Here is a 14,270-nt window from a genome sequence, read left to right as displayed (position 1 = left end):
TGTTTAAGGCTACATGTGTGGGAAAGTGTGTACAAAATACATGTTTAAGATCTAAACACTATTTTAACAGTGTATATTGCAGAAAATAATAAACTCACTGGATCGATCACATGGTCCAGATACTCCGTTTTTAGTTGGAACTACTTGACTTTCTATGTTCGATAACACATGTTGACCAACATATCAGTTGAGATAAGATATTAAAAATTATTTTAACCGCAATAAACATCTTGTAACTACTTAAACTATAAAGATTACTTAATGAAAAATCGTGTTGATGTACCGATAACCTAGTTAGAAACTCTCAGACAAAACTAAATTTAGAAATTATGTAGTCGGGTGATGGGATTTGACCGATGGATTATACTGTTATTATGACGTAAAGCACAGACTGGGACGATATTGAATATGAAATCGTATATAATCCATTGTATTAAATTTTAGTTGAATTTCATAAACACATTTTTAAACGCATATTTAATCCAAAAAAATAAATAAATCCCCTTCTTGGTTTGCAAGAGTAAAATCAATCTAAAAACGACCCATTTTCAACATAATTTCATGGTTTGATGATAAAAAAAATGTAAAAGAAGCTCATCTCTAAAAGAAGCCATTCAAAGTGCTCTTAGTTAATAAAGAATCCCATGTGCTTCTTTTTGAGGTTTGACAATTCACTTTGCCAATTGTTGTTATAGTTCTATTTACGTGATGTGGCTAATGTCCCCCATCAACATGCCTGCTTGTCATTAAAAATAGTTTGGTGTTCGTTAACACGCAATCATGAAGTCCTATATAGGCCTACTTATAGTGTTATTTACACCATGGAAAAAATATAGTTATAAAAAAAGCTTTGGGAAACTATCTAGCAAATCGAAAAAAAGGGAATCAATAATTCTAGTTCTTTTTTTAAATGGATTTTAGAAAAGGCCTCAAAAGAACGGTTTTCTCATACAATATTGGCACTTGTATACACAAAGCAACCGGATGTAATGTGATAATTGATTTATTGGCCACATTATAACACTATTAATAGTGATCCTGTAAAGTTATTGTCTAGTCGATCGATGTGTGACCAAAACAGTGTGGCCTACAAAACGTAACGTCACATGCTTAGTGGCGTATTGTGTATTAATTGGCATTGATTGTGGTAACTGTAATAAAGCACATTATTTTACTTCACTTCAAAGAGTTGGGTCACACAGAGAGACATGGGTTCAATTCCCGACAACTCCCAGTCTACTCAGCTGTAAATGAAAACACTATAGGGAGGATAAGGCGGCGTGGAAAGGAACTGGCCACCCTACCACATAATACCGAGGTTTGTCAAATGAGCTCCTAACAGCTCATACCCTATGTTTAGAATTGAATATGGGACCGTTACCTTTTTTTTTTGCGTCAAAAGCAAAACTTATTGTCTGATCACGCCCAACACTCACACTATTAAAGTATCCTACTCATTTGTAGTCTTTTAAAAACAGGGCCGTGTGGAGAAGTTTTCCTAATGTTCAGACCGACCCGTCGACGGGCCCGTCGATGATACTGGGTTTTAGTAGAAGATATACTTTCTGTTGTTATTTCGCTGGTTATACACTAACGGTAGGAATGTAGCTTTTAAATAACCCGTAAACGGTAAAACAATAATAGCACCACCCTTCCCATTGGCGACAGGAAAATCTAGCCCTCTTGCGTAGACCGTCTTGGCGCCATGGTTTCAGTCCATGAAACCGGTCTCACGTATTTTATGAAAATGTAGGCCTAAAAGGACGCCGATGGGCCTATATCATTTGAACCGATATTAATCAATTCATTATTATTTATTTGGAATCGACAAGTATCATAACTCACGTCTATTATTAGATATTTTGATGCTACTTCTGATTTATATTAAGGGCATTTAGGTTACTTTACCAAGAAGAAACTGTACTTCAAGGGGGAAATTATTCGTTATCAAATTTCATTGTATGTTTGAGTGGCAGATGATCAGAAAATGGACTTATCGATGAACAAATATCATACGACTTACTTTATACAAATACCGACAGGAGGCTCGTTTCATACGGCCGAGGGATTCAGAAAATCTATGCTGGTGAAATATGCTTGAAGAGAGGACATGCAGCAGTAGTCACTTTTGCCAGGGAAAGACGGACATCCCCCTTTACACAAGGTATATACAGACCTGCTTTTTGTCGCACGCCTGATTTTAAATTCAATCGGATACCGTACTTAAATGACTTGTAATTATAATTATCTTACCTTAGCAAGCCTCGCCTCGCAAGCATGTTCCATATATAATATGCTAAAGATGATTGCCGTCAGAGGCAGACAGTGGCGAAATAAAATGTCCATATCTGAAGTTTATGAAGTCAAAACAATTTAATATAACCCTAAATAAGTCCTTCAAATTAAGTGTGATTTAAACCCCGGTGTGTTCTGCACAAACAATTCCCGCGTCGTGTTACCTGGCCGACGGTCGAAAAATATTTTGACAATTTTGCGATACCTGAGGCGGTAAAATAAAAACATAAATGTGATGTTGATATCTTCGGCGGCGGCACACGCAAGAAGATCTTGAAGCTCACCACTCGCGAGGCAACGACAGATAAGTACCTTTCAAAATATTCTCGTTTCAAATCAAACACACTTGTGAAACGAGGAGGCGGGGCTTTTCGGGTGATAATTTCTATTGGATTAAACTTGTTACAAGTTAAATACCTCTTTAGGTAAGAATGGGTGGTACTATACGAGATGATGGATCTGACCATTTGCTAAACCAGAAAACAGTTGATTGATAATGATTGATAATGTGCTTTTTATATTGAATGACGTCACACTGCTTTAATTTTATCTCGACTACTGTTTTCGTTATTGACCGTAATTTCCAGATCTTATAGCGTTATTAACTGTGTACGAATAACGCTGAGGTCGATCTATTCATTTAAATACATGTTTTCCATTCCCCCAATGATAGGATCCGATTGAGAAATTCCAATATAGGATGCTAGCAGGGAATATGTCTTCCACAGGGAATATGTCTTCCACAGGGAATATGTCTTCCACAGGGAATATGTCTTCCACATGGAATATGTCTTCCACATGGAATATGTCTTCCACAGGGAATATGTCTTCCACAGGGAATATGTCTTCCACAGGGAATATGTCTTCCACAGGGAATATGTCTTCCACATGGAATATGTCTTCCACAGGGAATATGTCTTCCACATGGAATATGTCTTCCACATGGAATATATCTTCCACAGGGAATATGTCTTCCACAGGGAATATGTCTTCCACATGGAATATGTCTTCCACAGGGAATAATATGTCTTCCACAGGGAATATGTCTTCCACATGGAATATGTCTTCCACAGGGAATAATATGTCTTCTATAGTTTATATGCATATTTTTTTTTTCTCTTTCGTGGGTTTAGCCCACTTGTATTCATTATTCTATTCATGACAAAAATATACAAAGATTACATATTTAAAAAATGTGTTTATAACATGTATGTATGTACAGTTATAAGGTTAAAAAGATATCGGATATCTTTTTTAAAACATAACATAATTGGATATCTTTTAAAACCTAACATAATTGGTTATATTGGCACATACCCTCTTATAAAATTTGGCTAACGTATTGAAGCGTTGTTTTTCTTTCTATATTTCTTTCCTTCCTTTTCATCTTTCTGTTTTATAGTAAAATACAATAAGTGTATTAAAAAAAAGTTACTTTTGTATTTTTGTAATCATAGTTTTCTTCTACAGGTGACCCGACATCCCTGAGGCTCTCATTGGTTCGCGATTTTTCGCTTCGCAAAAAAAAAAAAGAAGTTAAAATATTAATACGCATGCGCATAAGAACGCTAGTAGATTCGAGCGAATAAATTGGAAAAAAAAATGCTTTAGACATCGAAGTTAAAATGCAGCACATTATTTTCGTAGTGTCTGTTTCTCGTAAGGTTAAAGATCTTTTACTAAACAAAATAACGTTTTGGTTCTGATATTTTCGTTTCGTTTTAATTTAGAACCATTGTTTGTTGTTCCTTTTAAATAAAAATAACAATAGACCACCTGTATAGACAATTAACGATCGAGATAATACGATTATAAATGCCTAAAGAATTTTAAAGGCTGGTATGATTATAGACAACGGTATATAATTAGAATTGTTGAAAACCACTGCATCCAAAGAGCAGTAAAGGAATAGTTACATGTTCTACAAATAGTAATATCCTTTTACATTTTGCTTGCCAATCAAAATAAACGATGGTAACATTTTTTTATGTTTTGTTTTGGGGAAAGCCGATATCGGGTTAAATCTTGGTTCCACTCTAGGAAGTTGGAACAATCATACGCACTTTTTAGGCACTGGTCATGATGCGCCACTGGTTATTCACGCAAAATCTATCGATGTCGATAGAAGTCATTTCAACAATTTATTGATTTTGCTGTTGAAAAGTGAAGGAGACAATGCCCCCCACCCCTCCCGTACCCCTAGATCATCCGATGCCGCTTGTCGTCATTGGTCAACTCGCTTGCGTTGCGCTTACATCGTCCTTGCGGAAACAAAACTTTATTCGTGGTTATCGCTAGATGAAAAACTTTTTTAGCGTTTAATTGTTGTTTTTCACACTCGTAATTCAGCAGCCAAGATCCGATTAAAGTTCGCACTTAAATCAATATACCACTTCACGCCTCTTTATCTTAAATACTTTGCTTAATTCTTTAATGGGAGAATCAAGCGAAAATGGCGGCTTTTAACACTGACGTAGCAAATACAGCATCAGCATTATCAACTTATTTCTCCATTATTATGTTTTAACATTAAAATAAACGTACCCTATACATTGTAGCCCAAAACATTTTTAGTTTTTCGTACGGTAACTTATGTACTAGAATACATATCATCATTTTTAATTTGTTAAAAAAAATAACTATTTCTTATTTTTCCCATTTCTGAGTTTTATTATATTTTTAAATAAAAGTATTCAAATTACTATTTAGTATTATGAGAGAATTCTATGAAATAGTTTAACGCCCTCTCTCGGGATCAAACTGGAGGTGTGTTGGAGGTGTGTCATTATACTGAATTTCCATTCGTCAAACAATCAAGGAGCTTTTTATAATCAATGCATACGTCATGACACGTGAGCAAACAAATCGTAGCCATTCCCACGCACCAGATTGAAGATGTTTAATCGTACCGACCGCTTCCATGTTGTTACTACGTATTAATTGATAAAAAAAACAATCATGTCTTGTAGGCCTATTCGACGGTGTAGTGCAGATATATCAATGAAGTTGAATCCAAGTTTACAACCCTTATTGGATCCGAAGCTAAGTGATAAGCTGAGAAAAATCAGTTCGCAGGATAGCATCGAATCATCTGAATCCAGAATACTTGTCATGTTTACCGGTGGTACACTAGGGATGGCCAGGGTTGATGGAGGTAAGCTTGTTTCGTCTAGGCCTAGAGTTGTATAGATAGTAGGCCTAATATTAATAATAGCATGTCATGTTTCTCACACTGTTGGGTTTCATGAGTTTATGTTCAGTTGCATCACCACTGTTAAGTGGAAAGGACTTACTTAAGCCTAATCACTAGGATGAAAAGGATTTATTTTTGTCAAAATAAAATTAGCTTCTTGCATTTTGTATGGAAGGCCACTATTTGCTTTTGATCATAATTGAAATTTACAACAAAAATGTACCTAGTGCGCCATTTTAAATTCTACCGATGTAATGCACTAGTCAATTGTATGACCCACCATACAACATATGTCATTTTTCTGATGTGCGTCATACCTTACAATATGAATACTAGTCTATGACTCACTGAATTACCTTTAGGTGACCATGACGCACCCATTTTGATGCACTGTGACCATGGTGGGTGGTAAATTGACGGACATTGACACACTATTGTTCATCGATGTGACATACCATCTATGTTTTTTGACGCACCATCTAGGTTACCGTTTGTAAATGACGCACCTTACCAGGGAGTCATATAGTTGGTCATACAATTGACAAGTGCATAAATTAACCATACAAGCATATTAACACTTCATACAAAATACCAGAAGTTCATTTCATCACGACCTACTGTAAGTAAAAAGCAACCGATTTCAAATGCTTCACTTTCAAATCCATTGTAAACCGACAAAATGTCTTCTTAAGTAAACAATTTTATAGCTGGAAACATGAGTTGATTTTAACAATGAGGTTAATTCTTTTTTCAGTATACAAACCACAGAAAGACTATTTCAGCCAGGCAGTGCGAAGAAACCCTAATTTGCATGATGCGGAATACGCCAATAAACTCAAAGAATACGACGAGGCCCTGGGAGAAACTTTTGTTCTGCCGTATGTTATACAATATTGTTCTCTGTGTATTTGAAATATATAACAAAAATTGTTTTGAAATTTAAGTATCTTAATCTTTTTCAATTGTTTAATAAAATAATATTCAACAACAGTAAATAGTCAATAATTTAGAGAATACTGCAAAACCAGAGACATAATTTCACTGCAGTTATCTGCCAGCAGGTATAGCCAGCAGATTTAGCCATACGCCAGTTGTATTAATATTGTTTTATTGATTTCCTAATACCACCTGCCCTTGAAGCTGTTTAGCAATTCAAATCTCTATTTCAGATTGTGTAGCCATAATAGACGTATATTGTACTGTATATTTGAATATCCGGAACCTAAAGATTCGTGCAACATCAGTATTGAGGATTGGAGAACTTTGGCCGAGGACATAAAAGAGAATTACGAGAAATTTGATGGCTTTGTGATCATTCACGGTACTGACACGATGGCATACACATCTTCTGCTCTGTCATTCATGTGTGAGAATCTTGGCAAACCAGTCATCTTTACTGGTTCCCAAGTGCCATTGGAAGAAATCCGTAGTGACGGAAGGGAGAACTTGCTTGGGGCGCTGTATCTTGCTGGACATTATGTGATTCCAGAAGTTAGTGTGAATTTGAAATCTCAGATAATATGAGATAAATTGTTTTGCATTGAGGAGGTTGCCTTCCTGCAGATATATGGGCTTGGAAAATACAATGTCAAACCAAGAAGTACCTTCAACACTTTTTTGTTAGACCAAGGGCTTCCTCCTCCTCATCCCTCCTAGATACACTATTGTTTATTGTAATCCAACTCTATGCATTATCAAAGTAATGTATTGCAGTTATTATTTATTATATTTTTGTATTTTTTAGGTGTCATTATTTTTTGACAAGAAATTGTTTAGAGGGAATCGAGTAACGAAGCTAGTCAACAACCAATTTGATGCATTTGATTCGCCGAACCTTGACCCCCTTGCCAGGATGGAAGTTGACGTAATAGGTAGGTGTTCTGAATGTTTCTTGTCTTGTTTCTTGAATGTATAATAGCGTACCGTGAGATTTGTGTGTTGCTTAGAAGAAGTTTTATGGAGAGTCTACACGTTTATTTCGCAAACTAGAGCAAGTTTGTTGAAAAAGGTTTGCTAAGTTTTCTGGCTACTACCCTGTAAGGTCAGAGTTCACATGGACTTTATATTTTATAACCACACACACATTTTAGAGGTGCGCATTAACAGGTGCCTTCTATACATTTTGAGACATTTGTGTGATCTGGAGAGGTAAAATTCTTTTATGTTTTCTTTTCAGTTGACTGGGATAGTATATTTCGCAGTAAGTCTACAGAGAAATTTACCGTTCATACCCACTTAAACTGTAATGTTGGCCTCCTCAGGCTGTTTCCAGGTATAACAATACAAACAGTGAGTTACACACTAATTAATATTTAATCTATTATTTATTATTATTATATTCATAAAACCATCTGTTTTGAATAAATTATTGTGTATAATTCAAAACTGAAAACCAAGAGTCGAACTTAGGTCTTGTACTTTATCTGATGTCGCCCTATCATTGGACCACTTTTATATCATCCAATTAAATTACATTGAAAGAATGACTTAACAGAGATGATATGTTAAGGGCCTTGTATCTAGGTTCCATATAATTTATGTATTTATTATAATTTTTTCCAACAGACAAATTTAACTTAAACTTAAACACTAGTTTTGTTACCCTTCAATTTTTATAATAACCTAGATAATATTCATAATATGTTGGTTTGCATGTTAATAAAATGTAACTATTAGGTATAAATCCTTAAAGTCATAGCATTAATTTTAATATACAAATAGCCCTGTTTACAGTATAGCAGTCTTGAAATGACTTGTTGAAAGGGAAAATAATATATATTGTACAAATACAAATTTGTAACTATAATAAAGAACTGTAATTTCAAGGTTTCATAAAGTATAATATAATTTATTTTTAGACTTTGTTTCAAAAGACATTCCAACAACTTCATCTCAAACAGTAATCCAATAATCCACTAACATATGAAGACAAAGGGGTTCCTTTCAAAAGTGAAATAAAAAAACAGGTCAATATTGAAAAGACTTCATTCATCAGTTAAAATGGGTCAAAATATTTAAAATGGGTATTCTAGTATTTTTACAGTAAAAGCCTATATTAAGGGGAAACTTTCAAAACCCAACCCTTTAATAGTGATGCTCAGTAGTGTAATGGCTATGAGCTCTCACTGGCTAACCCCCTGAGCAGTGCCTAGGGGAAAAAACAGGCATTAGAACATGTCAAAAAGGGCTAAAAACATCCGAGGGGGTGGGGCCTTTGCGCTACGCCACTGGTGATGCCTCCTAATTAGCAGTTGCCAGTAGTGTTAAACATATATTAGTATCTAATATTCTTTTCATATAAATTTAAATATTGTATTCACACTACAGGTCAGATCATTCCTACAGCATCCGATGCAGGGCGTGGTTCTGCAAACCTACGGAGCCGGTAATGGACCTAGTGATCGAAAGGACCTCATGACAGAATTCAAAGAGGCAGCAGACAGAGGCGTGTTGATTTTGAATTGCACGCAGTGTATAAAAGGAGTTGTTTCCAATTCATATGAAACTGGAAAGGTATGTTTTATTAGAATATAGTAGAACACCTTAGGGACTCTGTATAGGGTTCTACTGTATAATTACTTAAGCTCTGTTTACACTATCAAACTTTTTTGACAAAAAAGGGGTGATGTGCCCAAACATGGTAGTGATATGCCTAAATATGGTATTGATATGACATCATCGTATCCATATATGGGCAGATCACATTTTTTTGTGAAGGGGAAATATATTCAATAACACTACAGCCAACCCTATTCTATTCAGTGAACACCTCTATTAAGGGGACACTTTTTTTTTTATTCCTGAAAGTGTGACCATATATAATGGTTCTATGAAACTGTAGTATCTGGAAGCACAATTTATTTGATAAAGCTCTATCGAAAGTACTCATATTTCTGTGTCTTGTGTCTTCCTTTACAATCTTTAGGCTCTGATGGATGCTGGAGTTATACCAGGCGCTGACATCAACCCTGAAGCAGCCCTGGCTAAGCTTGGCTACGTTTTAGGGAAGCCTGATTTGACACGGCGGCAGCAGTTGCAGATGCTACAAAGCAACTTACGAGGTGAGATTCGAGTGTTTGCCGAGGAAGAGGTAAAGAAATTCTCCCTTGAAGACTCCAAGTTCATCCAAGCCATTGTTCAAACTCTCAACATTTCAAACAGTCAGGTAAATTTATAAATTTAAAGATATATTATCTCCTTGAAAAATTATTTAAAAAAAAATCTTGTTGAATATGCCATTTTAATAAAAACTTTGATAAAATAAATAAAATATTTACCTAAAAAATCATTTAAATCAAAGAATAATTAAATTGTCTGTCAAACAATGAGTTTTCGATAAATTCAGCTGTTTTTATCATCTTATTATAATTGAAGTTTGTTTTCTATGGAAGTAAGTAACTTTATTAAAACTACAAAATTGCCTATTCAAAGTCTGATTTTATTAATATTCATTTATCATGTTTTTGAGAGAGAACAATACATCTTTATGACCATAGTTTAAAATTGAAGAAAAATAAACTATTTTTATTATTATGATATTATAAAACAAATTTAATTATCATAGATTCTGTTTTATTATACAGTAATTTCTAGTTTGCACTTTTTTTGTACAGTATTTCTAATTTCTTATTTTATTTTTTTCACTCAGGAAGTAAAGTCTGTTAGCACTACCTTGTTGCCATTGTTGATGTGTGCCTCTGCTAAGAATGGTGATCTTAACTCTCTGAAATATTATAAATCAATGGTGTGTATGAGGAATATTTCTATTAAACAATATGATAGAACCCCCTATTAAGGTGACACCTTCAATAAGGTATCCCCTTTAATAAGGGTGTTTCTCTGAATAGAGGATGGATGTAGTGGTAAAAATTGTCCCCTTAAAGCTAACATAACCTATGCAAAGTAAGGACATGCCCTTCCAATAATTGTGTTTGCCCCCGCCTGCATGAAATCAAAACGATGTTTGCAGCACGGTTGCGTTGTCTGTTCCTACTTGTGATATGCAATACAGCACTTTGTGTTGTTGCGTTGAGGGTGCTGCTGTACTGTATTACTGTTATTGTTCAGTATAAAGCAAATACCATTTGTAAGATTTAAATTTTCTGTTTCAAAATTATGTGACAAAATAAAAATGAGAATGAAAGTTTGTGGGTGTTTGTTAATAAACATTTTCAGTAACTGATTAATCTTGTCTGACAAAACAGAGATTGAGCTTCTCATATAAAGAACTTAATTTTCTACAATTATCCATGTTTTCATTTTGACGTCACAGACTGCTAGCCAAATGATGTTTGGAATAATAATTAATATGGAATTCCCAACTCGTACTAAGATATTGATCAAAGCTCAGCTGATAGACGCAATTCAATCTTCAAATCCTAAAGCATAATATATTAATTTACATTTAATGGAATTACAGAAGTTGAGCACTTTAGAACTCAATGATCTGTAAAGCTCTGTCTACACTATCAAAGACAAAAAAATGTGATGTGCCCATATATGGACACGACGATGTCATATCACTACCATATTTGGGCTTTTTGTCAAACTAGTTTGATAGTGTAGACAGAGCTTTTTTTTATTTGGTGACGAATGAATGAATAATATACCAAAGTCTGTTAATAGCGAAGAATACTATTATACTATTGCAGTCATGAAAAATAAATGTATTTCCATAATCAGTATTATATAGTAAAAAAGAATTATATAATAGAACCAGTAGAACACTATTAAGGGACACCTTTGGTACTAAACAGGGATGTCCTTGGCTTTAAAACATATATTTTCATTCACTATCCTTCTCAAAGGTGGCAATCTTGTTCACAAGACAAACATATACACAAGATCTTTTGGAGTGGAGAAAAAATACTCACATATGACAGAACTTGAACCCAGGACCCTTGGATTGGTAGCCAAACATCATAACCACCAAGCCACAACTCCACTCCGTATATAGCTTGTTTGTTTCACCCCTTACAGAAGGTGTTGTCTTTGAAGAGGGGTGTCACAAACGAGGGGTTACTGTAGTCATACATTAAATATCATCATTACTTTACACACTAAAACATGGAAGGTGTATTCAAACACCTCAAAAGATGTGCGTCCTCAATCCACTTTGATCAAGTGTATGTATGAAAAGTCTTCATAATCATTGCTTCTTTTAGGGTGGCAATTTAAGTCTCTGTGATTATGACCAGAGGTCACCATTACACCTAGCAGCGGCTGAAGGTCACTTAGATGTTGTGAGATATCTGTTGGAAAATGGAACGTCAATTTATGATAGAGATCGTTATGGTAACACACCATTTATGGAAAGCATTAGATGCAGGTAAAGAAATGATAAAGTAATACATGGAATTGGAGAAGATCTCCTTTTTTGAGATATCATATATACATTTGTTATTTTTGTTCATACTGTATCTAACCTAACCCTAACCTAACAAAATAAAGGCTCCTCTTGTTATATACAGTATATGTGACACTGTATTACACAGTTTGCCTATAATACTGCACAGATCTATATGTGGAGATATATTAATTAATAATAATAATTATGTTTTTTTACAGACATTTCGAAGTCATTAAACTAATCAAAAAGACAGGAGGTCACTTCATACGAGAAACAACTAAGGAACTTGCATCTTTATTGTGCAGGTAAAGTTTCTTTCACACTAATAGAAATTGCCACAGTGACAATTTTGATCACAGATATTTTATATTATAACACACCTGAATAGATTCTGGGCCGTTTGATTGGATGATTGTTGGCAACAACCATGCGCAACAAGAGGTTAGTCTGCTGACTGATTGTAGTGTGCACATCACAAATTGGAACATTGCCTTTACAAACGGTTTAGGCCTCTCGTTTAAAGTAGGTGTGTTAAAACAAATAATGAATGTTTTATAATTGTGCAATGGAACAAATAATTTCATTTTATGATATTTTCATGTTATGAATTTATTTTTACCATTGCATTCATATAAATATATGTATGATAATGTAATTTCTATTTTACTCTCTAGTGCTGTAGAACTTGGAGATGTTGCTGGCCTAGAGGCGTTTGCTCTGGCTGAAGTGGACTTCAAATGTAGTGATTACACCGGGAGGACTGCCCTTCACGTGGTATGAATATTTTTCATTTACTTAGGAACAATTCCCAATTGAATGCATTTGTTTTGCATAAATCAAGAGAGTTATATAGAATAATTATATTTGAATAAATACGATAATTAGTTTTCAATGTTAGGGTATCTTGACGTAAAATCTTTCCTTTTTGCAGGCGGTCACATTAAAGAAAATGAAATGTATTGAGTACTTGTTAGAACGGGGTGCTGACATTAAGGCTAAAGACCGAAATGGACACTCGCCTTTATCTCTTGCTGTAGCTGCTGACAACAAGCAGATTTTAGAGCTCTTTGAAGCATATCAATGAAAAAGATTGTGATGTTTGATGAATTCAACTAACCAGACCAGTAGGCCCTCTATAGCTTATTGATATCAAGTAAGGATGAACTATTATTCTTATAGCTATACTATGTTTAAACACTATTTAAATAGTGGTTTATCGGAGTTTTAGTCTTCATTGTACGTTGGGAGTTATAATTATTAGGAGTTTAGAAGTTATATTGGAAAGTCACATCATGTGATGTCAGATGTACTACTTGGATAACTGAGGTATTCTTTGGATCAGCTTAACTTTGTTCTATGAACGCTCAGCTCTAGTTCTTGGAAACACAGCTTGGCGATCATTCAAAAAAATCTTTAAAATTTCATTAACAAATGTTATGAAATGAATTGACGGATTCCTGTGAGAGATGGTCATTCATTTACAGCAATATATGCACTTATCAAAATTCAATATTATGAGATAATTTTTCCATATTTGTACGTTGTTCCTCTTATAGTGCAATAGTAATGAGTTATATGTCAAAAAATAAAAGAAATTTTAAAATATTTTCTTATAATAATATATTGTTTTACCGTATGTAGATTCTTCCATTGTTCTTATTTTGTTGTTGTGAAGGAGAAATCGTATATATTATATAACACCTAAATATATTCCTGTCATTTGATTGGACAATTGTGGCTCACATGATAAAAAAATAAAAAATAAATAAGTGCCCTATCAGTACTATTCTTCTCATAGCGTGGTGAATTCCTACTTTTATCGTCAGAACCCTTTAAAAATAAACAGCATAACAATGAGGTGAAAGATGCATCCAGTGGTGCGAAACTAATAAAATGATCAGTAATACTTGGTTCCGACAACACCCAAGAAGAGTATGGACATGGCGCAGCCCAGATTACAAAACGAAGAATTCCATAACGCTTTAACCAGCTGCAGAAAAAAATTGTACCTTAAGATGTGAAGAGAGAATTTAAGCAACGATGGATGACTAAAGATATCTTAAAACTCAGGAAATAGAAGAAAAGTTTAAAAACAACAGATAGACGGTTGCACGTAAAGCTAAAAACAATTGCATTAAAGTAGCCATTATGAACTAATGTAGCATTAAAAGTAAAACAGCAGAACTTGAAGTATTTATCGAAACCGAAAAACCAGATCAGAAAGTTAACTTCGCGACTAGGAAAGACCCAACTAGTGGAACGAAGAACATTTTGGACCTTCTTTTTACAACTCGATCAAATTTGATTCAAAAAGTCCAAGCATGCTCTGGAATTAGTGACCACTCCACGGTCCTGGCTGAGATTAGAAATAGAACATCGCGCTCTATTATTAAAGAACCTAGAACTATTCTCCGAGTTCATCGAATCTGTTGG

At 34.5% G+C, this 14,270-nt stretch overlaps 2 protein-coding genes across 4 annotated transcripts in view; one reads left to right on the top strand and one right to left on the bottom strand.

Annotated features, from left to right (window-relative positions):
* The window catches only part of LOC144852875 (SPARC-related modular calcium-binding protein 2-like), a 32,161-nt gene extending 29,577 nt beyond the window's left edge, over positions 1–2,584 (bottom strand). For both annotated transcript variants that reach the window (XM_078710910.1, XM_078710911.1), the window contains exon 1: positions 2,254–2,584. In XM_078710910.1, the coding sequence (XP_078567036.1) occupies positions 2,254–2,346 (93 nt within the window). In that variant the 5' untranslated portion in view covers positions 2,347–2,584. The remainder of the gene's footprint in view (positions 1–2,253) is intronic.
* Positions 2,069–13,548, top strand: LOC144852872 (L-asparaginase-like). Of its 2 annotated transcripts, XM_078710906.1 has the most exons (13): positions 2,069–2,164; positions 5,265–5,449; positions 6,243–6,366; positions 6,658–6,979; positions 7,233–7,359; positions 7,665–7,777; positions 8,816–9,001; positions 9,414–9,653; positions 10,137–10,232; positions 11,653–11,816; positions 12,056–12,142; positions 12,512–12,611; positions 12,769–13,548. In XM_078710906.1, the coding sequence occupies exons 1-13, from the start codon at positions 2,094–2,096 to the stop codon at positions 12,919–12,921; spliced, it is 1,968 nt and encodes a 655-aa protein (XP_078567032.1). In that variant the 5' UTR covers positions 2,069–2,093; the 3' UTR covers positions 12,922–13,548. The 2 variants fall into 2 exon arrangements, with proteins under 2 accessions (XP_078567032.1, XP_078567033.1); XM_078710907.1 differs by lacking the exon at positions 10,137–10,232 and having other exon boundaries at positions 12,769–13,547.
* The last annotated feature ends 722 nt before the right edge of the window (positions 13,549–14,270 follow it).

Source organism: Antedon bifida, chromosome 9 (genome assembly GCF_963402885.1).
Source record: "Antedon bifida chromosome 9, ecAntBifi1.1, whole genome shotgun sequence".
Lineage (NCBI taxonomy): Eukaryota > Metazoa > Echinodermata > Crinoidea > Comatulida > Antedonidae > Antedon > Antedon bifida.
Note: the sequence above shows the minus strand (reverse complement) of the source record. Positions and strands in the feature narration are given on the sequence as shown.

Bases quoted from the DNA above. Each gene is read 5' to 3' on its own strand.
- LOC144852872 (XM_078710906.1), top strand. From the start codon at position 2,094: ATGCTTGAAGAGAGGACATGCAGCAGTAGTCACTTTTGCCAGGGAAAG. The intron at 5,450-6,242 runs GTAAGCTTGTTT...TTCTTTTTTCAG, and splicing joins GATGGCCAGGGTTGATGGAG to TATACAAACCACAGAAAGAC. The intron at 7,778-8,815 runs GTGAGTTACACA...TTCACACTACAG, and splicing joins CAGGTATAACAATACAAACA to GTCAGATCATTCCTACAGCA.